The sequence below is a fragment of the Lissotriton vulgaris genome, chromosome 3_1 (assembly GCF_964263255.1).
Source record: "Lissotriton vulgaris chromosome 3_1, aLisVul1.2, whole genome shotgun sequence".
Taxonomy (NCBI): Eukaryota; Metazoa; Chordata; class Amphibia; order Caudata; family Salamandridae; genus Lissotriton; species Lissotriton vulgaris.
In genome coordinates, this window is record NC_141689.1 from 854,472,880 (window position 1) to 854,499,695 (window position 26,816).

General features: G+C 42.9%; 1 protein-coding gene across 1 annotated transcript in view; it reads right to left on the reverse strand.

Annotated features, from left to right (window-relative positions):
* LRRC2 (leucine rich repeat containing 2) overlaps positions 1–26,581 on the reverse strand; it is a 1,061,896-nt gene extending 1,035,315 nt beyond the window's left edge. Inside the window, exon 1 of the mRNA XM_086961157.1 lies at positions 26,454–26,581. Within this exon, the coding sequence (XP_086817283.1) occupies positions 26,454–26,460 (7 nt within the window). The 5' untranslated portion in view covers positions 26,461–26,581. The remainder of the gene's footprint in view (positions 1–26,453) is intronic.
* Positions 26,582–26,816: the final 235 nt, after the last annotated feature.

Sequence of the window (26,816 nt, forward strand, 5' to 3'; positions counted from 1 at the left end):
TTCAAGGTGTGCCTGCAATGGTGTTAGGCAGCCAAAAGACAGCTAGCAAAGGGACAAAGGCAGGAATGTGCAGTATTCTTTTAAATATGGTGCATTCCTGCTCTTTCCCTGTCACACCGCACAGTACAGCAAGATAACATGCTGTGCTGCTTGACTTTCTTATAAATATGCCCCTAAAATGTACATCTTTTTAATGTAAATAATTTGGAACTGAGTTCTATTGGTATTTTTATGCGTTGATATAGTGCTTTAATTTTACTTATATAAATTATATATTGTTAAAATATTATTTTTGCAAGCTTGTGGAAATATATCTTATGTTTCTTTCTTTTAAATATATGTAATTTATTTATTATTATTTTAGGATTGGGAATGTTCATCTGAGTTTTCCAAAGTTCAACATTTTCCCTACTGTTGCTTATTCTGGAGTGGGGATAGTAGTTCTAACCCCTCCAAAGTCCAAATCCTTTCCTACTGTTGCTTAAATCGAAGTGAGAATAGTAAATCTGACACTGCTAAAATACAACACTTTCCCTATTCTTGCTTATATTGGAGTCGGAATAGCAAATCTGATCCCTCCAATGCCCAACATTTTCCCTACTGTTGCTCAAGATGGGGAGGGAATAGTAAATCTGAACCCTCCAAAGTCCAACACTTTCCCTACTGTTACTTGTATTGGACTGTGAATAGTAAATGTAACCTTTACAAAGTCCAACATTTTCCCTACTGTGACTTTTGGCAGAATGATAATAGTAAATCTGACCCCTCCAAAGTCCAACACTTCCACATCTGTTGCTCAGGTTGGAGTGAGAATAGTAAATCTGACCCCTCCTATGTCCAACACTTTCCCTACTGCTGCTTACATTGAAGTGGGAATAGTAACTCTAAACCCTTCAAAATCCAACACTTTTCCTATTGCTGCTTCCTATGGAGTGAGAACAGTAAATCTGACCCCGCCAAATTCCACACTTGTTCTAATGTTTCAATATGTATATTTTTATTTAATTTTAAAAGTTAGTTTTGTGTAATTTTTATTTTTCATTTTCTTATTGTTTATTGTGTAAGTGTGTTTAGTTTTTTTTAATCCAGTGTTTGCAACTACAATTACGTTTTATAGGTATTTTCTTGTTGTTTCAATAATAATTTTATTTTTTAAATATGATATTTAATTTTATTTTATTTATTTTTATTTTTTTCCCCAAGACCTTTATTGTAGCAAAGTCATAACATTACACGGCCAGGAGCCTACAACCCTGGGGCCGGCTGCGAAAGTAGAAACCGCAATTAAAGTGCATGTGCAAAGATACAAACAGTCGGAACGGCAGTGTAAAACATACAATTGGGTCTTGTAACGGTATTTTTATTTTTTTAGGAAACATAGGCCACAACCAACAGACCTAGGTACAACATCGAACTGGAGACCATTACCCCTGAAAGAAAAAGATTAGGTCAATTTAAGAAACAACGGCACGTGCCAGCACCAGCGCTCACATGAATGATGGCAATCGCTAAAGACATATCACCCAGGCGGTAACTCAGGGACTCCTTGATCCTCCTCATCAGCTTGTCTTGCATCTAGAAAATCAGTGAGATAACACCAAAAGTCCTTAGGTCTGGATTTCGCCGGCAGGTCTTCCTCATAGGTCCTGAGCCTATCTCTGCAGCTGGCCATGTCCCCCAGCCACCTGGCTACATTTGTTTTTTTTGGAGCTATTCCAGCATTGAGCTACTTGTCTCTTGGCCAGCAGCAGCGCAATAACAAATAATTTACGTTTAACGGCCTTAAATTGGGCCGTGATTCCCAGAAGACCCACTCTTATAGAACACAGCATGTCAGAGTTCAGCATGGCAGACAAAGTATGGAAGACCTCGCTCCAGTAGTTCTGGATCGCCGTGCATGACCAGGCCAGGTGTAGGAAGTCAGCCCCCTCCCTCCCGCATCGTTTACACTGGTCGACATCTAATAATCCATATTTGTGCATGCGAGCCGGGGTATAGTAAGCTTGGTGTAAAAATTTGAAATGTATAATACGGAGATTGCCATTGGGGGTAAGGATCTGGGTTAGCGCGCATGCCTGCTGCCATTCCTGTTCAGTGAGCGGGTCATCAAGGACCACGTCCCAGCGCCCCTTGGCTCTGGCCGTGGAATAAGGCAAGTCCGCCTGAGCTGAGGAGTACAGCCGTGATACCATATGGGAGGTGTTTGGGGATGTAATCATTAGTTGTAGGGGAGACAGACAATCTGGTTCCTGCGGGAAAGTGGGGTAGTGTTCCCTCAACGCCCGTTTCAGCCTGTAGTATGTAAATATGAACAGCGGGGATTTATTCTGTACATATGTCATGTCGTCTATTTCGATAAATTCCCCCTCACAGAATAAATCGCCCAGCGTGGATATGCCCACCCGTTGCAGCAAAGACATGCCCACCGGTTCCTTAGTGACCGACAGAGCTTGGTGATGAGCCAACAGCAGGGATGGGGCAAACAATGGTGATTTATGCGTTAATTGACTCAATTTGTTCCATGCTTTAATGGTGGTATCCACTGGATTGATATCCTGGGAGTGAAGGGGCGGGCGTTTATGCGTGAGTATGGACGTGAGAGGTGCTGGCGCCGCATCATCCTTTTCTATAGCTGTATGTGTGAGGTAGGGAACTTCGTGAAACCAGTATGCAGCAAATTGAGCTTGCGCGCAAAGGTAATACAATAAAAAATCCGACACACCAAAGCCCCCCTTGATATATGGGAGCGTCAATGTCTGTAGATCGATACGCGCCTGTTTACCCGCCCATATGAGCTGTAGCGTAAGTGTTTTTATGCGACGGAATACCTCGCCAGGTGGGGGGATCGGAATGTTATTAAACAGGTACAGGAACTTGGGCAAGACATTCATTTTGACAATCGCTATGCGGTCCGCCAGGGACAGAGGGAGTTGTATCCAGCGCCGGATTTTATCTTCCAAGGTGGAAACGACAGTGCCATAGTTCTCCCTAATCACCACCTCCGGGTCTCTATGAAACATGACCCCTAAATAGCGAATTGGGTCCGTTTGCCAAACCAACGGATAGTCCGTATGTATAGGTTCAGCCATATCAGTCAACGGGATAATGTAGGATTTTGTCCAGTTAATGGCTAGTCCGGAGTGACCTTCAAACTTCACGTATTCCCTTAGAAGCGGGTTTAGATTTGTGGCTGGATCACGCACATACAATAGCATATCATCGGCGTATAATGATATGTGAAGAGGTCTGTCAGTAAAACGCAGTGCCGCGGATTTGTATTTCTGTCTGATCCTACACGCAAGCAGCTCGAGGGCGAGGGCAAATAGCAGGGGGGACAGGGGGCAACCCTGTCTCGTGCCACGCCCTATAGGGAAACCGTTGGACACGTAGCCATTCACTCGCACTCTAGCGCAAGGGTTGGTGTAGAGTAGTCGCACCCATTGCACGAATCTTTTAGGAAAGCCCATTCTGTTAAGTATGGTTATCAGGTAGCTCCATTCAACTGAATCGAACGCCTTTGCAGCGTCCAGCATGATAGCTACTGCACTCGTGGAAGGCTGTAGGTAGTGTGATAATGCGAACAGTGTCCTAGTATTGTGCGTTGTGGAGCGAGTGGGGATAAACCCTGACTGGTCAGGAAGCACTAAATTAGTCATTAGGGGAGTGAGTCTAACAGCTAGGATTTTGGCTAGTATTTTAGAGTCGGCATTTATAAGCGATAGCGGCCTGTAGGAATCACACAGTTCGGGGTCTTTGTGGGGTTTTAACAGCGTGATGATCACCGCTTCCCGAAGTGTGGGCGGCAGCTCTCACTGATCGAATGCTGCACCGAACATCGCTACCAAGTGTGGGGCTAGAATGTCCACATAACGTTTATAAAACTCATTTGTGTAGGCGTCTGGCCCAGGTAATTTATTGTTGGGTAGAGATTTAATTATTTCTGTGACCTCCTCGACTGTAATGGGGGCAGCCAGATACTCCCTCTGAGAGTCGGATAGCCAGGCGATGGCCACATCCTCCAGGTAGCTGAAGATTTCATCAGGGGATGCTATAGGACGGGAAGTGTAGAGTGCACCATATGTGTCAACGAAACAGGTCAGTATGTCAGCGGCTTGCGGCTTACAGTCCCCCTCAGTGGACCGTACTCGCAGGACAGTGTTTCGCTTTCTACCCTCGCAAATTTTAGACGCCAGGGCCCCCCCTGGTCTTCCGCCCTCCCCAAAAGCTCTAGCAGAGTAACGCTTGTCTAAGTACTTAATTTCATCTTCAACTTAAGCGCTATGTTCTGTGTGCAACAAGCGCAGTTCGCTCAATAAGGAGATGTCTTGCGAGGCTTCAAAAGCCTTTTCTAGTTCCCTCATTCGCTTTTCTCGACTATTGATCTGGTGTCGTATATCTCGTAGTATGCCTACCATAGTGCTGATACAGACCCCACGAATCGTGGCTTTAAAAGCCTCCCAGAGCAGGCAAGGGTCGTCTGACGACGGCTCATTCAGCTGGAAGTAGGCCACGATGGCCGTGTGTATAGTGTGATCATAATTTGAGTCAGTCAAAGCTCTAGAGTTAAATCTCCATTGGAAGGGAGGCGGAGAGTAGTTCGGGATAGTTATTGAAAGCAGGACAGGGTTGTGATCGGAAAGTGTTCTGGGTAGGACCCGTATATCTGTGGCCCAAAGTGCGACGTCTGTCGGGGCGAGCCAGTAATCCAGGCGTGACCAACTGTTGTGTACCGCTGATATGTGTGTAGCACCAGCGGTGACCGGGAACTTATGCCTCCAGACATCCGTAAGAGTTAGATCGCGCATTAAGTGGTGTAGCTGTAGTTTAGCGTGTTTGTGTGGTTCGTGAGAGTTTGGTGACCTATCCAGCTCATCATCCAAAGCTATATTCCAGTCCCCCCCACAGATGATATGTGCACCCCGAAAATCTTGAAGTCGACCCCACAGATCCCGAATGAATTCGGGTGCGTCCACGTTAGGACCATAGACATTTAGTAGCGCGACTTTTTGGCCACGCAGTATGCCTTTGACAATGATGAATCTACCCTCGGGATCAGCAGTCGTCCCCAAATGTTCGAAGTTCATGCCTTTCCGTATCAGGGTAATTACGCCTCTAGAGTAGGATGAGTAGTGTGAAGCGTAAGAGGATTCGGCCCAGCGAGCGCCTAAGGTACGTTGTCAGTTAGGAGCGATGTGGGTTTCCTGTAGTAAAGCGATCTCGACCTCCCACCTGGTCAAGTAAGAGAATATCTGTCTAATCTTTTTAGGTTGTGTGAACCCCCTAACGTTCCAAGTGAGGAGGCGCAGCTGTGTTCTGTATCTGTTAGTTTTCACAGTAGCCATAACTCATTAGCAGTATAGCAGACATTGCCATGAACATACAGCGTAATTGTGTGTAGCGCAATAGACCAGGGACGTGTCGGTGTATGTACAAGGAGCATTTAAGTGACAAAATAACATCATAGGAGTGCTGCAGAGCAATCGGTCTCAAAACAGTAACAAAACACCCCCCCACCCACCCCCACCCACTCCAGCACCCCAAACCTGCCGAAGCCATTGGCCCCAGGAACAATCACCCCAATAACAACGAGGACATAAGGAGCTTCCCATCCCAAGTAACTTTGCGGGGAACACCCTTTTGGAGGACCGCGGGGGGCACAACTCAACACCCGAAGACACAGGCGTGGACGTCTCTAATGCATCCAAATTTGTACAAATAATATTGTATGTACCAATACACATGTGGCTCGACCTCCAGTCCCAGTGAGCGGCAACCAAAAATAGACTCTCAATCCCCACACCTCTCCCTCAGTGACCCCGTTATGAAGTGCGATCAGGGCAGAATCACAAAGCGACATGGCAGGCAATCAAGTTACAAGCTAACTTTACGTCTCCCGATACAGTCCAAGTACTAAATAATCCCCTTGTTAATAGAGGCAAATGCATTGAGATAGAGGTCAAACATGTGATCTGAAGCTAAACAATTACGCCTATACGGGGTGAGAACACCCAGAAGCTATTTAGCGGATCACAACCACCTGAGAGAAGAGAGGGGCTCAGACCAGACCATGTCACAGGTCGGGGAGGGCTCCACCAGCCATGTCATACATCACCGAATAGGTATTTTACGCATAGCTCGGTGAAACACATGAGTATTAGACAGCAGTAGGACACAAAAGGGGCAGCTATGCCATAGACACAGCCGACACCAAGCAACTCATGCATGACTAGGCAGAGGCTGGGTGGAGCAGCATAGACAGATAGTAGTCAGCAAAGCAACCAAAGCATAACTGGGCCCATGCATCGCATCTCATCAATGAAAGGGTGGCCGGGAGACAGTGAGATTAGGAAACAGAACATTGGCAAGCACTTAGACGCCACCTGTGTGGCTGGAGAAAAGCAATACATTGAGAGTGTGTAGGGCTTGATTGCTACTATACATACATGTTAAACTTTGCATAATTAGTATACCTGTCGGCATAGTACAAGGCACAAGGAGGAGCAGGTGGAACTAAAGGCACACTGTCTACAAGAACATTTGTCAAAGTACAACAGAATAAGCAGAGCTCTGGATAAAGTTACTTTTAAGGACCAGCTCTGCAACAATGTCTGTCGCACGTGGGTGCAACGGCGTTTCAACAGAGTAAAAGTCAATAGTCAATCAATGGTGACGATGAACACATACCTGCTGCAGGTTCAATATAGTTAAAATGAGTCTGGGTGAGCATAGCAATGCTCCAACGACAGGGTACATTACCACCTCAATCCGAGTCCTCATTTTGATCCTCTCGGGCTTTCGATTTCTCTTGTTTCTTTACGTTTTTGATAAACTCCATTGCGGCCTTAGGGTTCGATAAAATGATTGCCTTTCCTTCCCATGACACCCGTAGTCTGGCCGGATATAACATGGCGTAATCAATTTTCAATTCGCGTAACTTTGCTTTCGCTGTAGCAAATTCTTTACGCGCTTGTTGAACAGCAATCGTGTGATCCGGATAGAACTCCAGCTTATTTCCCTGATGTGTTATTTGCCCCTTTTCACGCGCCAGGCGGAGGATGGTGTCTCTGTCACGATAGTTCAAAAGGCGCGCGACGATAGGCCTGGGTGTCGCGTCCGGGGGAGGTCGAGGAGCTAGCGACCTGTGGGCTCTCTCAATGATGAAGACCGGTGATAGGGACTCCGTGTCAAATAAGTCCTTGCATAATTGTTCAACATAGAGTTCCACGCGCCCCGTGTTCGTTGACTCTGGAACACCCGTGATACGCACATTATTGCGCCTGGAGCGCGCTTCCAAGTCCTCCTCCTTTGCGCGCATGACCTCCAGCACCCGTTCCATTTCATTACACTTTGTCGTAGTGGATTGAGACTCGTCCTCCACCTCCGATATCCTTGTCTCGGCCGCATCAAGCCTCTCACCGTGTTTTTCGATTTTATCTGACATGCCGTCCATTCTACAGGTCAGGTGATCGAGCTTACCGTTGATATCTTGCAGATTGGATTGGATGGCCAGAAGGATCTTCTCCATGCTATTGTTCGAGGACACCTCGGGCGAACCACTGCCCTCTGCCATAGCTCCAGTGTTTTTCGCGGCCTTCTTGTTTTCAAAGCTCAATTTCGGTTGTTGTCTATCAGGTCTGACCATTATACTTTGGAGCCGGATATGAGTCGTAGAAGGTTGCCGGGCAGATCTTGTTGATCTAGCTATTGACCCCGTCGTGGCTGGGAGCGGTATGGACAGGAAGCCCCAACTAATTTGTATGGGATACTGCAACGCAGAACTGCACCTTCGCTGCCCCCGCAGTCACCGTCTAAGTTCGTGAATGGCGAGTTTCGCATGTGTAGTTGCGTAGCGGGAGAGCGGGGGCCCAGCGGGGAATCCGGTTAGCGAACTCGGACCAAGGCTGAGAAGGAGTAGACCACATAGACCATGTGTCACACAAAGAGGGGCCAGAACAGGATATGTCCACACTTGGTACCGCAGCGTACCGGTGTTCCGGGGCGCAACAGCAATAAAGCGCTGAGCTCTCAGTGTGGCTCCCTCGCTCCACGCTGTCGGTACTGCGTGCAGCCATCACGGTATTGCCACAGAATTGTACAGTTCTGGCTCCGTAAAGTAGGCCTGCCAAGCAGCGGGGTCAGTTTCGCGCCCTTTCTCAAATTTTTTTTTTTTAAAAAGGGGGCCCTTACGCTGGTGCTGCGGCAATCACCCACCTCTGGCAGCGCCTGATATCGCTATCCCCGTCAGAGCGGAAGGTGAACAAATAGCGACGTCAACCCCAATTACTCCACAGCTGCTTGGCCACTCACGTTGTTATAGTACAGTGCGGGGTCTAGCCGAGTCCTCCTCAGTCATGCGCCGCCATCTTGTCGCCTCTAGGGTCCGAGATGCGGGGGTGTGATGGCGAGTTCCAGCCGCGATGGGAAAAGCGGCCCAGATGGTAATCAGGTCCGCGATATGCAGTCCGGAGTCCCCAACTTTGACTAATACCTGGCAGTAGCGGGGTTCACCAGTGCTACAGCGGAGCTTCCGATGTACGCTCTAAGAGTCACAGCGCGGCCGCCATCTTGACCAGCGCTCGCATCTGCGGCCAGAGTTGTCGATATCTCTATAATCCTGCGACGTTCTCCAGCCAAATGCCAGCACAGTAGATGCACACTGCCCTCTGACACTCGTCGATGTCAGTTCGGTACGGATTGGACGAGATTAGCTAAGGATTATTTTAACAAATGTTGGACGTCCGCTGGAGCTGCGATTTTACACAGCCATTCCGCTGTGCGCCCCCTAGCGCCTCCCTGATATTTAATTTTTGTTGCCATTAATTTATAGTTTACAATTTTATGTTTTTAGATTATACTTTTTGCATGTTTTTGACATTGTAAGTATACATGTAAAATTGTTTATAAAGTTAATATATTTTAAAGTAAATATAATATATTATTAATTAACTTTGAAATAATTATAAACTTAATGGCAATATTGTGGTCTTTTATATTCTTGTAGCTTATATTGTTATATGGTATAGATGGGATGTAAAGTCGATATTTGAGCTCTCAATATTTGTATGGCGATATTTGGTTGCCGATAATTTTCTCAACAATATTTCATTATACAACGGAAGAGGTAAAAAGTTGAACATAAATGTATTTTTCATTGATTCTTTTCACTTTGCTCCCTTTGAAATACCCAGTTTTTTTTATCAGAGGGATATCAGGTTTATGTTTATAGTAACACCAACTTCGAACTTGTATGGAAACAGCTGGGGTATGATTTTTTTCCTTCCATTATTGAACTGCATCTCTGCTGGAAATCCTGATTGAACAATCAGCAAATTGTTTCTCAATTCAATTCTATTCAATTACTTAATGCAGATAAAAACATATCCATAAAAGGACAAATCACATTTCAGCGTACAAATACACAATTGCTTCTTAATATCAGATATAAAATCGAATACATTAAACATAATTCATAAAGTGCACATTGTATTGTGGGCTCGCACAGCAGTTTTCAAGAAAAGGCCTACTCGGAAGACCAATTCATCATCTTACAAGAGGAGGATAGATCTATATGCTATTTTGAGGTGAACAGGTGAATTATTTTTAAACAAAAAGGTATTTAAAGCTCTTTATATCAGCACCCTCCTTTCCTTCTGGAAGTTTAAGAATTTTTAAATTGTTGCGCCTTTGCATGTTTTCCAACCTTTCCACTCTTTCATCCAGTTCTCTGTCCCTAGAATATAGCTTCTCTATCTCTTTGCGATTATCCAGCACTTTTCCTTGTACAACTTTCATCTCTGATTCCATCTCTCCTGTACGTGTACTTAATTTGTCGATCTTATCTTCTAGTAATGTACATGTGGCACTTATACGCTCCTGATTCCTTTTGGAGGCTTCAAACCCTAGATGAATGTCTTGTTCCAATTTCCTTAATAGCTCCATGACAGACACATCTGTCGTTGCAAATCTCTCTTGCTGTTGTGATCCAAATTCTTCTAATGGGATCAGCATTTTTCCACTAATCATAGTATCATCTTGTCTTGTAAATATGTCCTGTCTCACATCATCTTCCAGCTCAGCAGAGACAACAGTTAAGCTTTCAGCTAATGAGTCTGGTAAAGGGGATTGAGATCCCTGCTCAATGGATGCCTCCGCATCCACACTAATTTTTTCCCCTTTTTCTACCTCCATCTCTGTTACAAGGACCTGGAAGGGGTTCGGTGTTAAAAGGGTTGACCAGTCCTGTTCCTGTTCCTCTTCTATAGAGCTCAGAGAATGATCAGCCAATTCAGCCAACTCAGCCCTCTCACCAACCCTGGGTTGAGATTGAGAGGTAGAATCAGGCTTCAAAACCAAAACTTTTGGGATTGGCTTAAAATATGAGTTAAGCGAAGGAGTTATGGGGGGCTTAAGACCAGCTTTTTCTTTTTTTTGTCTCTTTTTTCTTCGTAGTACAGCTACTAAAGAAGGAATTACCATTAGTTGAAACTGAGGAAATGTTGATGCGAGATATTCAGCGAGTACATCGCGATCCCTTTAGGTTGAATCCAGATCGCGCTAAGCCAAGAAGAATTCTGATTAATTTTGCGACATACTCGCTAAAAGAAAAAATCTTGTCACTTGCTCTTAAGAAAAAGTCCATAATGATAGACGGAATAACAGTGGATATTAGGTCGGATTTGTCCCCAGCCACAGCAAATAGGCAATGGGAATTGGGAAAACGACTGATACCTTTAAGAGAAATAGGAGCCACTGCCCAGCTAAAATTTCCTGCTTTTTTAAAAGTAATGTGGAATAACAAGATGTATACATTCCGTACAGTTGAAGAGGTAGACGCCTTTCTGGATGTTACTCAGGATGGATAAGTGTAGAACACTGACTATGTATATATAAAATAGTAGCAAAAGACATCACCACTGCGACATCCACTGGCCTAGGCCATGGGAGTTATGGTTGGGTTTTCCGGGGAGGGAGAAGGTTGTGTGGGGAGGGGAGGGAGGGGGTCAAGGGAGAAAATAAAATAAAAATATTCCTCATGAGCTGTGTAACTTTCATATAAGTAGAAGGGAAATATGGGTAGCGCATGATGAGCAGGATCACTAATAAGGAGCTAAGGTTCCTTACATGGAATGTGAATGGTCTCCGGGTTAAATCGAGGAGATTATTAATTTTGAAATATTTAGAAGAGTCACCAGCTCAGGTGATTATCCTGCAAGAGACGCATTTAACACAAAAGGAGAGTAAGAGATATTCAGCACTCAAAAGTGGATTGCAAACGCCTTTTTTACATCTCATGATTTGGTTACAAAAGGGGTGGCTATTTTGATTAGAAAAGGAGCAGATATAGTAGTTGAAAACAATTTAGTAGATAGTAGAGGAAGATGGGTGATTTGTAAGATAAGACTGGCGGGTGAAGCCCTTGTGGAAGTTGGTTATTACGGCCCGAATGTGGACGACCCCACAGTTTTAGAAAAAATCGAATTGGAGTTGTTGGAATTCTCAGGCAAAATTATTATGGCAGGAGACTTCAATACAGTGTTAGATTGCAAGTTGGATAGAACTGGTAATGTTAGGGCAATAGTAAATATCAAAATGACAGCTAAGGTAAGGTCAGTTATGGCCCAGCAAGGGCTCTGTGATATTTGGAGATTTAAAGCGGCACAGCAGCTAGGATTTACTTTTTATAATAAAAAATATAAGCATAGTTCACGGATAGATTTTTTTCTGGTAGACAATAGGTTGAAAGAGCGGGTTACAAGTGTAAAACATATAGGGTCACATTTATCAGATCACTCTGCAGTGAGTTTAAACTTAAGTTTAGAGTTAGAAGAAATGAGTCCTGTCTGGAGACTAGACCGTACCATTTTAGCAGACGAAGAAGTTCTAGAAGCTCTTAAAAATGAGATACAAGTTTTTCTAGACGTGACTGTGGGCTCAGCTAAGGAGGATATAGTTTGGGAAACCTGCAAAGCGTTTATGAGAGGGAGAATGGGAGCTCAGGGTGCGAAAAAGCGAAGACTGTATTACAGCCTAGTTACTAACTTAGAAAAAGAGATTCGAAATTGTGAATCTAGTCGAACCCCCCAGGGTGGTATCATTTCAGAAGATTCAGTGAAGAAAAAGCTCTTAGATTTAAAGGTTCAACTTACAGCAGTACTCACTCAAAGAGTTAAATAAAGATGGGAAGCTAGTCAGTTGGCACACTTTTCATATGGAGAGGGATGCGGCAAGTTATTAGCGTGGAAAGCCAAGAAAGACGTTATACGTAATCAAATTAAAGAGATTAAGAAATCGGGCACAGGTCAAGTTATAACAGAAAGGAAACAAATTGTAGAAGCGTTTCATGATTATTTTGTGAATGTGTATACAGAGGATCTCTGTCCAAATAAAGATGAGATTGAGAGCTGGCTACCCTTAGTGAAACCACTTGCAGTGGAAGATATGTTGGAGTTAAATAAAGAAATTACTCAAGAAGAAGTGATGAAAGTCATTAAGGAAAGTAAAAGGGGGAAAGCCCCTCGGCCAGACGGTCTCCCAGCAGAAGCATACAAAGCTTTAGGAAACACAATAGTTCCCACATTATGTCATTTATATAATAAAATCTTTAGAGGGGAAGTGACAATTCCAGGCAACTATTATTTTAATACTTAAATCAGGGAAATCTCCAAAGAGTTTGGATGCTTATAGGCCTATCTCACTCTTAAATTGTGATTATAAATTCTTCTCTAAAATCCTAGCTGACAGACTCGGTAAAATTATTCATAAGCTGATCCACAAAGATCAAAGGGGCTTTATCAAGATGAGATACCTAAAAGAACTTACTTATTCCTTGATAGGAATGATAGACTTAGCTTCCAATTATGAATACCCCTTGGCAGTGATCGCGTTAGACGCTGCCAAGGCTTTTGATCGAGTTAATTTTGTATATCTAAAAACACTTCTTCATTACCTCAACTTAGGTGACAAATTTACGCAATCTATCTTTGCTTTGTATTGTGCACCAACATCGCGAGTATTGGTAAATAGGACTCTCACACTCCCTATTAGAGTAATGCGGGGTACTCGACAAGGATGCCCGTTATCACCCTTGCTTTTTAACCTATATATAGAGCCTCTTGCCTGCAAAATTAGAGTTTCAGAAGAGATACCCCCCTTTGTTGTGATGGACTGGTCAAAGAAACTTGGTTTATATGCAGATGACATTATTGTTTATTCTTCAAATTTGGTTGGTTCTTTGGAAAATCTAGTTAAGATAACAAAGGATTTTGGTAAGATCTCTGGTTACCAGTTAAATCAAGACAAAACTGAAATAATGACTTGGAATCTTAATACAGAGGGGCAAAAACAACAGCAGAAATGAGATATCTTGGGGTTAGGATTACACAAAAAATTGAGGATTTGGCAAAAACTAACTTTGATAGAGTGAAAAAAGAAGTTGTTGATACCCTAAAAGGGTGGATGAATTTACCTCTTTCAATATACGGACGATCTAATCTTGTAAAAATGGTGATTGTACCTAAAATTACTTTCTTGTTTGAGACTATTCCGTTGGGTTTTAAAAAGGATTGGCTGGTTAAGCTACAGAGTACGATAACATCATTCATTTGGGCGTCAAAGGCCTCTCGAATTTCATGGAAAAAAATAAGGAGGAGACTAAATAAAGGAGGGCTGGCGGCCCCAGACATACAAATTTATACTTGGGCTTTTTGTTTAAAAAACTGCAGGATGCTGTTGGGTACTCTTCTTAGTTCTCAGATTGGCGAATTATTTGGAATAATGCTGAAAAGGTCAGGATATCATGAGTTTGGTTTTTTGTATAAGTTCGCAGACCCTAAATTTTTTAAAAAGGTGAGACTTAAGACTTTGAGAGACTTGGCTGAGATATGGCACAAAATTAGAAAAATATCTAAACTGCCCTATTTTAGCTATATGGCCCCAATATGGGAGTCTCCTGGGGCTCCATCCTGGACAAAAGACGCGCTAGCACTACATTTGAAAAAGGAACCTGCTTTGCAAAGGTGGAAGGATCTGTTTCAAGACGGCAAACTAATTTCTTGGGGTTTTTGCCAGCAAATGTGGGGTCCAGTTTTTTCAAAATATAAATATCTACAGATCCAAAGCTGGGCAAATCATTTGGAATCAGAGATCGGAACGGAAAATGACTTTGAGTTAAGATTGGAGACAGGGATCTTTAAGAAGGAAGTAGCTTTTTGGTATTGGCAAATACTAGAATTGGAAGATGGACCATTTGATCTGCCAGAGACCCTGTGGATGGATAGCTTGCCAAGGATCGCGACAGAAAACCAATGGCAAGTATCTATGTGCATGCTATATAGTATTGTTAAACCTGCAAACCTAAGGTGAAACCTCTTATTTACCATTCACAGGGCATATTGGTCTCCGTATAGACTTTCTACGTTTAAAGAAGGAGGAATTGTGGGATGTCCAAAATGTAAAGCTCCAAATGTGGATGATTTACATATGTTTGTATCTTGCCCAAATATCAAGCAATTCTGGATTGACGTAAGTGACTCCCTCTCCAAATCTCTGAACCAACGCATTGAGGTAAGCCCTGAACTAATTATTACGGGGAGATATGATTTAGAAAATAGATTTTTGAACAACAATGTTAGACTTATTTTGTATGCCATGTTGCTAGCACGTCGAGAGATATGTAAACTATGGGTCTCACCACTTAGTCCTAGTTTAATGGATTGGATTTTAGCTATGAGGTACATAGCTAAGCTTGATATCTTAGACCGATCTAAAAGAAATAGAGGATTTTGGATACCCTTTTTGTTAAGTTTTGGTTGAATTACATTTATGTTAAAGTCCGATGATTAAGCCTGTGCCTGTCTCGCTGGTATATGGTTTCCTCCAGGACGATAGAGATGGTAGAGGACACACATGTTGGGTCAGGTGGTCAAGAAGGATAGTTCAGAGGAAGGCCAGACTCAAGAATATGTGTTGTCTACGCCCCATTACTCTAAACCAGCCTAGGAGATAAAACAGCCGAGTGGTGGATTAAGAAAGAAGTTATGGGTGGCAAGAAGGCAAATGAGGATAAAGGAAAAAAAAATAAAATAAATAAGACGGAAAAAAAAGGTATTTAAAGCCACTTAGTATACTTTAGATAAAACTTATAAAAGAATAAAAAGTGTAATATAGAATGCCCACTCTGGCCATCACACGGGCTAGGCAGAAAATCAAGCAAAGTAAAATTTCACAGTGCCCGCTCTTAAGCGGAAAAGGAGTCCCCTCTACCACCGACCTATAGGTTTTGTAAGGTAGCTAGCCAACTGGTCAGAAGTATTCTCGATTGACAAAAAAACAACTACAGTTGGTTTCTTAGACTCCCTGTCTAGTCTTGCCTAGCTGTAATGCATATAGACTGCTGTTCGAACTTCTTTTTTGCTAACAGTATCTGTCTCATTTGGGCTCACAAAAATGTGTTCATAGTTAACCCTGCTTAGACTTGAACGCACCTCAGCTAGCCATGGAATGTCCATTCCCTTTTCACATTTAAGGCTATATCCAATAATCTCGGGTGTGAGGGTCGCCGCTGGGTTTTTCCAAATGGCTAGCCAAAACAGGACAGGACGTGCCTGTATGTAGTCTTCGATGTTATGTATTGTCAATTTGCTATGGCAAGTGTTTTGGTGGGTGGAGATGGGGGCACCTAAAAGTTTCCGCCAGATCCTATTTTCTTCTCGCTGGATGCTGCAGCTCCTTGAGAAGCCCCAAACCTCTGCGCCATAGGTTGCCGAGGGGATGCACTGGAGTTTTTAAAAAAATTAAATAGCTAAGACAGCCCCCGTCATCCTAGGATGTGGTAGGCTAAGAACTGAATATTAGCTGTGGAGAACTTGTTACTACAGTATGCCATGTGATGAGACCAGGAGCCTTTAGCAGCAAAAATCAGCCCCAGATAGGGGAAAGTGCTAGTGCATTGTAAACTTGAATTTCCCATGGAGATAGAGTTTAAAAGGCGCTTCTGGAGTCCACAAGCCATTATAAAAGATTTTTTTTAATTAGTGCATAGATAGTGGCCATAAAATCGGAAAAAACACAATAAAAGGCATAGAGCATTAGGTGTGCTGCCCATTAAAACCTTGTCATCTGCATATAATGGGGCGGGAAGTATATTGATGTTAATTCTAGGGACATCATTGGTTAAGTCGATCAGTGTTTTATATAGATTATTAATATATATGATGGTGAGTAGGGGGGCCAGAATACACCACTGCCTGACCCCTCTACTAACCCTGATGTCATTATAGACCTCACCCACAATACTGATTCTAAATCGAGCTCTCAGATCCTTGTGCAAATATGCTAGGAAATGTACTAAAGCCTCGTCTAACCCATATTCTAATAGGATTGACCACAGCCGTGACCGATTTACATAGTCGAAAGCTGAGGTCAGGTCCATAAAAGCCAAGTAAATAGGTGACCTCTGTGCAATAGTGTATTTCCCAAATATTAGGTTGAGATTTAAACATTGCTCGATGGTGCCTACTCTACTCCTAAAATATAACTGACATGGTTTTAGAATAAGATTGTCTTGGGACCAAGTTTTGATCTTATTATATAAAACCCTCCCAAGAATTTTCAGAGTAATATTAATCAAGGAAATGGGTCTATAACAACTGGTTTGGGAACGGTCAGCCTTCGTAAAAATTGGGACTAAGTACCAGGTAATGGGGCATGGGTTAAATTGTTGAAAACATTCAGCAAGAGTGAAGCCCAAAAATTAGGTTTATACTTAATAAAGTCAATAGGTAGCCCATCGGGCCGGGGGATATATTGCCCAGGATCTGATGTATGGATTCCTCGACTTCGGAAAGGGATATTAATAATGCTACGGGAACTTGAGACCCAAAAAGGTCTTCTTCATATGGGGTGGCTGTATAGATCATTAAAAAATTAGCTTCCCAGGCCTCACTGGTTATTTTGCTGTGGGAAACAACCTCAACAATGCGGGCATCACATTGCAATGCCATTACAACACAAATGTTACAACAACTGTGTTGTTACCACACTATGCCATTACTACGCAAGTCATTACATCGACTTACAGTAGATGGCATGCTAACATTAGAAATAGTATAGTTTACTATTCCAACACCTTCTCTACTGACACATAGGCTGGAGTTAGAATAGTAAATTCTGAATTTCTAATGTCAATGCGCCATCTACTGCAAGTCGATGTAATGACTTGCGTAGTAATGGCTTTGCCTGGTAACACTCTGTCATTTTTATGTTGTAATGGCACGTATTGTGATGACTCGCTTTGTAACGAGTCACATTGGTTGCAGCTAATCGGTGTTAGTGGTTGTTCCATTTTTCTCATGTCTTTAACGGCAGCCCAAAAGGCTTTCCCATTCCTCAGACTGGCAGTATTTGAGAATTAAGTAAATAAATGGATACTCCCCTTTTATATAACAAAGCTTGGAAATCGTCCCTATGGGTGTGTTGGACCTTAATGCTGCCCCCTGCGGCAATGTTCACCCAGATAGAGAGACCCCCAGATGGTAGACCAGATTTAAGAATTGGTGCCATTCAAACTCTTCAAGGTATATATCTTTGGTAGCCCAGGTTTCTTGGAACATCAAAATGTCCTGATGTCTAACCAATTCTAACCAATCGGCTAGGTCTATTTTTGATTGTAGGCCAGCGTAATTCCAGCTGAATATGTCCAGATCTGGGTTGATGTGGGCCTTAGAGATAAGTGTGCCAACATGAGGATGTGACTCAAATGTATTTGGGACGTGTGTGAGTATATGGTCAGCCCCATCAATTATGGAGGGTGGTAGTGATCAATCCTGGGAAATTGTTTCTACCGGATCTAGTTCTGGCATAAGATACATTCGATAGCGGGACAAAATGCAGCTGACTGAACAAACCAGTGAGATTTTATTGCTTAAGAATAAGTTATCAGTTGACACCAAAAGCAAATCATGACGTTAGATACCAACTTCAAGATGATGATGAAAACAACTTGACTGAGTTTCAGAAAATCGCCTTCCAAGAAGGATTTATTTGCAAAGTTTTATATAGCGCTGGCTAGACCCGGAGGTATCAGAGCGCTTTACATGAGGATCAGCGAGTTACAGGATACATAGTTATATCAGTTGAATCAGCGAGTTACAGGTTACATAGTTACATCAATTTGAATCAAAGAATCACATTGGGAGGAGGAGGGAAGGAGACACAAACAGGGAGACGAGGAAAAACAATGTCAGATGACCGGCTGGGTAGGTGACGGCCAAGGGGCCAGACTCCTCTATAGCTGTATAGGAGAGCTCCACTGGGCATTTGCCAAGGTTGCTATTTTAGCACACTAGTTGTATTTACAAATCATTAGCTTAATCTACAAAGCAATAGTACTTGAAAGTGGTAAAGTTAGAGTGCTGTTTCCCCCACCTCTCTTTTTGCAACTCTGTCATCTCCCCACCTTTGAAAAGGTTTGTACTCTATTTTCTGATGTGAACCACTGGTCACTGCTCAGAATGAATCAGATTCTTGATTTACGTATTTGTGTTTTGCATTTGTGTTTTGTTTTCTTGCATGCCTCTGTTTCTTTGAAACTATTTGTTTCTTCTATGAAACTATGAAAAAGCAAGACAAATTATTTTCAGGCCAATTCGAGACAGCTCTGTGAGTAGTTCTGTATTTTTAAACTCTTAGTTCCGAATTTAGATTTAAATTGTTTCATTCACAAAGCTTGTTATGTAACTAGTTGTGTCTAATACCCAGCTTAAGTGTTACTTTCTTCTGAATTTCTAGTAGGACACGTGTAAATCCCCTGAGCACAATTACTCACAGAAAATATTTTGTGAATCAGGACTTCAACTTCATGAGTAATTCAAATCTAGGACAGAAGTAAGAAACTGAAAAAGCTGTTGGAGGTGGGTCCAAATATACATCAAAAAGTATCTAATATATCTAAATAGGCCTATTTTACTTCAATTTAAGTACATATTTGGAAAAACAAATCTATTCAACATCTACAGAAGTTCACATATGTTCAAAACTCTGTTCTCTGTTGTGAAAAAATCGCTATATATTTTGAATAAATAGTTGGATGTCACAATTCATTGATTACATTTTCGGTAGTGCTATAATTGATATGGTACTGACAGGACCAAGGGGTCAATTATGATGTTGGTCGGAAAGCATTCAGACCGAATCGGTCTCGGAATGGTTTCCAACCGAATCAAATCCAGGGAGTCAGACCGAGTGATGACAAGGCTTCCGGATGCTTCCGGAACGATTCAGTCAGACTTCCATTGATTTCAATGGGAGACTGTGTTTCGACCTAATACACAGGCCCCCATTGAAGAAAGGGGTGGTTGGGAAAAATTGTGTACCCTGTGGCGGGCACCCCTTGCCACACTGTGCATGTTCTCAAAAGGGGGCTTTTTGGGTACTCCCGTTGGACCGATTGGGAAGGCCCTGGGTGAAGGGGGGCCTGCTACGGGCCCCCAAAGTCATATTCCGACTACCGATCTGAGTCAAAGCAACCGATTCCAAAAGGCCTTCCAAATCGGCCATCGTAATCGCACAGTCAGAAAAGTGGTCCGTAGACCTGTACGAGTTGGCACTGAACGACTCGGACTTTCTGAATGCTGTTCCGTCCGATTCGGATTCGGAACAGAGTCGGAAAGTCCAAACGCTTTACGAACCTCGTAATCGGTGGTTCAGAAAGCTTTTCGAATTGGTCGGAAAGACGGCTTTCGATTCGGATTTGGAAGACCCAAATCCAATTCGGAGCCTTTACAAACTGCATCATAATCGACCCCCATATTGCGGGCTGTTCCATTGAATCTGTCCTGCGTTGCATCAACAAAAGAGACATGCAGCAACGCCCATACAAATTCAATGGGCTCATCAGTGAAGCAATATCCTGCTGGGTGTGGAGACCCTTTTTTCTTCTCCAGCTTGCTGCCCAGTTGCAAAAAGATCACATCACACATATTCAGGATTTATCTTTTTTAATAGGATCTTTGCAGGAAGCAGTTCAAAAGAAGCCCTTGTGACACTTGCACCCTGCTACCAGACTGGTTTTCCACCAGATTATTGGGGAAAAATATCATAGGACCAAAATATTATGGCAAAAATATTGAGATTAAGATAAGATATAAGTAAAGCATATGCTTACTTAGCGGAAAATGTACATATCTAGACCATATAGCTCATCAAGGTATGTTGATGGAAGAGGAGAACAGTAAGGCCATACTTATCTACGTGCAATTACCGTCTCAATATTTTGGTTCTAAATATAGTCTTCTCGACATTTTGGCAACACCATTTTTTTCCTCACTTGTGGAAATCGCTCAGTTCCGCTGCCCGGAACTCCGCAATGTGACAAAGAAACTCTGCGGAGTTCTGCAAGTGGCAAAGTACAGTGTGAACCGCTGTTCGCACTGATCTTCCTGCCACTCGGGTAGAAATTTTACACGAGCAGCATCTCGTGCTCACCAACTTAATGTTGGTGACCGTGAGCAGGGAAAAAACTTCTCCTGTGCTATGAACAGTGGAGTTTTATACACTCTGCGAGCTCCGCAGAGTGCAGAAAAATTCTCAAACTCTGTGACCAGAGCAGAGTTCACCGCCCAGGCCGAATTTTGACACAAACATGCCATACAAAACGTAATTGAAACTGTTTTTTTTTCTTTTTAGAGCACTACCTCCCAGTAAGATACTGAGATATAGTGTATATCAGTACTATACTGTTAAAACATAAACATTCATATATGTTGCAATACAAGCTTAATTGTTATGTGACACTGAACAGAACCCATGTTACTAACACTAGACTAAATGCTTATTTCATACCTGCAAAGATTAAATCTTAGGTTTTCCTGGTTACATTCAGCTAATACATAATAAACCAGTACATAATAAACAAAGCTATATTACCATGATAGTAATTTGTAGTCTGTAGTTTAAACTAGATTCGAGCAGCAAATATATTAATCCACAACAGCATGTGCTCTAAACCCCCAAGATATCTCACAATGCAATCTGTTTAACACTAATAAACTAAGCCAGAACAGCACAAAACTTTACCACCAAAACCGTGCCCTTGCGGACCTTGGTTAGAGCTTGGCGGATGTGGTGCATCTGGCAAAAAGTGGCAGATGGCCCAACCATCCGATTTAGTGAATATAGAATAGAAAGAAAAGAGGTCACGTACACTCGAATTAGGGAGGACAGGATAAGTGCAACCTTTTTCTGAAATTCTGCATCCACCAACGTCAAAATAAGGCCCTCCATACTTGTCCTGCTCCTCTCTTTGTGAGTTCTCACAGTAACTTGGTTCCCACCTCAAGCACTGATCTTTGGTGAAAAGGTTGTCCTAAGAGTTTTCCTCCAGAGTGGACACATTTTTGCAATGGCATTTACATCAACCATCCACTGTAAAAACACAACCACCTGATCAGTGCATAGATGGCAATGTGTGCAAGTTATTCAATGCAAATGTATTTATTTATGTATTTTAGGTGCTAATATGACACCACCATGATACCTCTCAGCCGCTCTGGAGGCCATGCATATAAAGAGTAATAAAAGGTGATTGGATACCTTTAACTAGAATATCAATGTTCAAGGCACTCTGCACTGCCCACAAAGTCTCCAAAAGTAAAGGACCACTCTACCTGCAAGTTAAATGTAAGCAATAAAAATAAAATAGGAGACTTTGCTCCAGACACAGATTTTCACGGAATCTTATTATGAGAAATAATAGAGACTACTTTTTCAATATAAGCATCCAAGCTCCGGACTTAGATACCAGCCAAGATTCGAAGCAGTATATATATATCAGTAGACAATTAAAACAAAGCTATTTCCAGGGTAACCACATTGTGCCACAATCCTGAGATATAACTCAGAATGATAATCACTTCAAGTACAAATCACATTTTACAGTCCAGAGATGTGGAGCAGTCCAACCAGCATTAACTTTCTCTATCAAGGTACGTTAATAAGGGCTAACCTATGAGTAGCCTCTGTATTATACAGTAATGTCAACTCATATATGATGCCTCTTAAGCACACTGATGACAATATCATAATATTCCGTGGTTGGCAGACAATTGTAGTTCATACAGGCTGCATAGTAAAGTCCTTATACTGCATAATCCTTTAACACTTATATTAGACATATTTGCTGCAGGTCTTGTATAATCACCCTGTACAGTACCAGCCCAAATGCCATTATCCAGCCACCACCAACTGAGCAGGCATGGAGTAACTGAAGAGATCTGCCATTTACTTCTGGCCAATTGGAGGGCTCTAATCTAGCCCACCACTGCAGGTCCCCACTGACTACATTCCATGACTGCTTCTTCACACCTCCCAGTGACAATCAGATATAGGATGATTAGGCGTGACCAGGAGTCCCAGATTTTCATTAGCTGTCCTGGCAGATTTCGTGGAAATGTAGCTCATGTCCCAGTTTTTAGAGAGGGTCGACTTAAAACAGCGGGAGGTGATTTTTTTTATTTATGTTTTCCAAAGCAGGGATAGTTAGCAGCTATTATAAGGAAGCAATTTAATTAATAGGCAGGCTACTGGTTTTTAAAATTGCATTTTATTTATGTTGTTACTGTCTCTTCTATAATTCTCTGCTGAGGAGCGCTGTCATTCTCAGCTGGTTGAAATAAAGTTGCAGTCCTTCTTCTATTTTTGGCTTTAAAATGCTGGTCACCCTAGATCAGAGGTCTTCAATCTGTGGGGCGCGACCCCCAGGGGGGCCGTGGAGGTCCGGCAAGGGGGTCACACTTTCCCCAGCTTCACTTGTGCCTGCAAGACAAAACCTTTGCTTTCCTTTTGGTCCTGGGATGGCTAATTTAGATCATATCCGCTGAATTTCCATCAATTGAATGTCTTGTGCTGTGAAAAGTTTTCGTGCCAGGGTGCCAGCTTGCCTGAGTGAAATGCAAATGTGAGTATCAGTTAATTTGCAAGTGTAAAGGGTGCATGGGAGCAGCTTCTGGCTTTAATTGAGGAAATCACTCCAAGCTTTGGAATGACAAAGATTTGGTCTTTGAGTGGTGGTGCAAAGAGTTAACAACTGAGCTGTGATGTGCTTGCTTTTAATTTTAACTGGATTTACACAGCTCTTAGTACCCCTAAAGGTGTGTTGAAAGGACAGTTATGTAAAAGAGAAAATTGCATTACACATGCTCTGGTATTATAAAAATCTACATGTTGGAAGCACCATTTTATTGTAAAACTTTTTGCACGTTTTGCAGCAGTTTATCGTACACTGTGTGTAATGCAAGTAAGTATAAAGTAATGACATACATATTCACAGTGCTTTCTGTCATAGGCAGTGACCTTGTAGCACTAAAAATAGACGTCACTATTCTCCACTGCACCAATCAAGATTTAATTATGTGGCTTTCTGGCTACACAACCTCTGTAGTACATTAATTAATAGAGATTTCATAATGTAGACCAGTGCATTTCCCACTAACTACTTTTGAATTTTTTTTCATTTATGCTGCCAATTATTTTATATGTAGATACATGAAGGTGAAAGATCTAAAAAAGCATAGAGTATTTTGGGGCTTATTTATGAGAGGCTTTCATCGCCAGAGCATCACTATTTTGACGCTCTGGCGACGCAAGCGTCTCAACCATACTTATGAGGCTGTGTAAAGTCACCCTGCATGGCTTTGCATGGTCTCATAGATATGGAGTAAGACAGTGCAGCCCAAGTCACTGCGTTGCCTTACTTTCAGAGGTGTTCCATGGGCTTTGGTGGGGTTCCCACGAAACAACCATGGATTTTAATGCTGCCCCATATTTACAAAATCACATAAACCTGGGGCAGCTCCAAAAACAGACATCTCCCCAGCGGAGGCATAACAAGGAGAAATGTTTTGTTTCTCCTTGTTTTTTCCTCTTTCCATGTGTGCTGCATTCTGCAGCTCACATCGAAAGATGAGAATGCCTCTCTGGATTGTTTTTTTGACAGAAGGTGTCCCTTTCTGTACAAAAGCAATCCTGTCTATGTTGGTGATAGGCAGCAATTTATGCGCCAACGCAAAAGAAGAGGACAGGAATTTACTGTATTCCATAAATACTGTGCATTCCTGTCCTTTCACATTGGCATAGGGCAGCGCAGCAAGAAGACTTGCGGTGCTGCCCTATGCCAATTCCTCATAAATGAGGCCCTTTGTTTTTAGCTACACCTTTGACTACACCCCCATTCTCATTGACCTTTGTTTTGCTAAACACTGTTTAATATTATTTACCCACCGTAAAAATGATTTGGTGTGGGAATTCAGGGAGTTTATGGTTGTCTATAGTTGTCTATGGTGAGGAGTACCAGGTTCTAGAAATGTTTATCAGATGGGGGTCTTTACGCCTGAAAATGTTTGTCAAGGGGGTCTCGGCATCAAAAAGTTTGAAGACCTCTGCCCTAGATGATAGTAACAAAGGCTAGCACCGCTGATCTCCCTACTAGTTCCTTGTCCATTAGGGTGACCAGGCGTCCCCGATTTGCCCGTAGGGTCCCGGTTTGTCACCCGCTGTCCCGGCAGATTTCAGGAGATATAGCTTCTGTCCTGGTTTTTAGAGAGTTAGAGAGGCGCGACTGAAAACTGTGGGAGGTTTTTTTATGTTTTGCAAAGCGGGGATAGTTAGCAGTTGTTTCAAGAAAGCAACTTAATTAACAGACAAGCTACTGGGTTTTAAAATTATATTTTATGTATGTTCTAACTGCCTGTTCTGTACTTCTCTACTGAGGAGCCATGTCATTCAGTGAGCTCACGTGAAGGAAAACTGCAGTCCTTCTTCTATTTAAAAAAAAAAAAGAAATGTCCCGGTTTTTGGCTTTAAAATTCTGGTCACCTTATTCTCCATCCAAGCCTGATCAGTGTCATAGAGTCTGAAACAAAATGTCTCAGATTGGACAACCCAATGCAGTAAGCATCTAAGTGGACTATGATCACAGGAAATACCATAAAGGCACAGGCAGAGCTGCTCAAGGCTGCAAGCTCGCTGAAACCCAAACTGTGCGTGTGTTTCTCACACCTCTTTGTCCACCACACTTCAAAGCGCAGTGTCCCAGAACACGATACCCACACCTCAGTCAGTGTTCATCACACATGACATGAAAATCCCTTCTCACACAGTATCAAAACAAAGACAAAGCTCATTAAACCACACACCCTACATGGCGCAGCATGTTGCCCATGTACGCAAGTGATTCGGTGCCTCTTAAGTCGGTAATAAACACCAAGGGGCAGATTTATGTTAACTGGCGCATCCCCAGGGATGCGGCAGTTAACATGCGCCACAGTGCGCCACAGCTCCGCCACCCATGATGCGCCGCATTTATAATGTGGCGCACCATGGTGCAAAAACGGCACAGATGCGTGACGCATCTGTGCCGGAAATGTGGCGCATTGCTGGAGTTGCGTCGTAAGCACGACGCAGCTCCAGCAAGGCTCAGGGGTACACCTTGTGCACAATGCTGCGTCAAGACCTACGCCTGCTTCAAGCAGGCGCAGGGTTTTGACGCAGCATTGCCCTGAAAGTGGCTGAGTGAAATCTCATAGATTTCACTCAGCCACTTTCAGGAGGCGTTCCTGCGCAGGCACGCCTCCTTATGGCGCAGTGCTTTACAACGTGACGCATCTCCTAGATGCGTCACGTTGTAAATAGGGCGCATTGTTTGCGCCGCAGTTGCTTCAAATAAAGTGACGCAATTGCGGCGCAAAGAGGCGCAACGGCCTCATAAATCTGCCCCCATATATATGTTGCAATACAATGCGAAAGAAAACTAAGTGTGACAATGTTCTATAGTGAGTAATATCTTTTCACTGCTCGCACATTAGTGAATTAAAAGAGAATACAGAACCCATTTGGCATTTATAATCGTCATAAAAAGTTCTCTTCTCATGTTTTGTCTTTCCTCTAGGCGGTCGCCAATTTAAACTACGAAGCCGTGCTAGAACGCAGCAAGTTTGCCCAGCAAGACAGCATCTGAACATCTGAAAGAGGCTCCCGAGCCCCGCGCTCGATCCTGCCCGGGTCAGTCACTCATTGTTCTGCGCGCTTGCACGCAGTGTAACTTGTCTGGCTGTTCCCTTTGAGGCCTGAACTGTCACAACTCTCTTTAATTCCAGTCAGCCTTTTTGACAGGTAACAAAGATTTATCTCCCATCCTGTTCCTTTTTTTCTATAGAAAATCATTCTCACAGTAGGACACGGCTTTGACGTGTAATAGCTGGACTGGTTTACAGTGAAGCTTTGGAGTAAACAAGAAAGGGAAAACGTAACAAGTTCACAGCTACGACCATTGACCTTTTAACAAAAGAACACATCTGGATTTTCCCGCTGTTCTGTCATGCAAATGTCGGACGTTATATTCAATTTCTTGTCACAGCTTAAAAGGACTCTTGCATTAAGTGGAAAACTAGATTGTCCCTTACCGATCATCAGAGGGCATCAGATTCGGGGTTCTGGGTGCGCCCTGCGCTGCTCCCTATGGTGTCTCGTCGGCTCTGATGTTGTTTACAGCGGCAGTGGTTCGCTTTCAGCCAGGCCTGTTTAAATCCCGCTGCGTGACTGGCCTTTCAGATGTACTAATGGGCTATATTTGTAAAGTGATAACATGATCTCTGGTGCCCCGTGCCAGGGACCCTGTGTTTGAGGTAACATATCTGCGCCACGTGAAGCTGCGTGCACGATGGGCCAGCGCGGCTAATGAGCTAGTATCTCCCTTGCTTAGGAAACAAGCACTGGCAAAGCCAATAGGTCTCAGAAATCCTAGAACTATAGGCGTTAGCAATGTA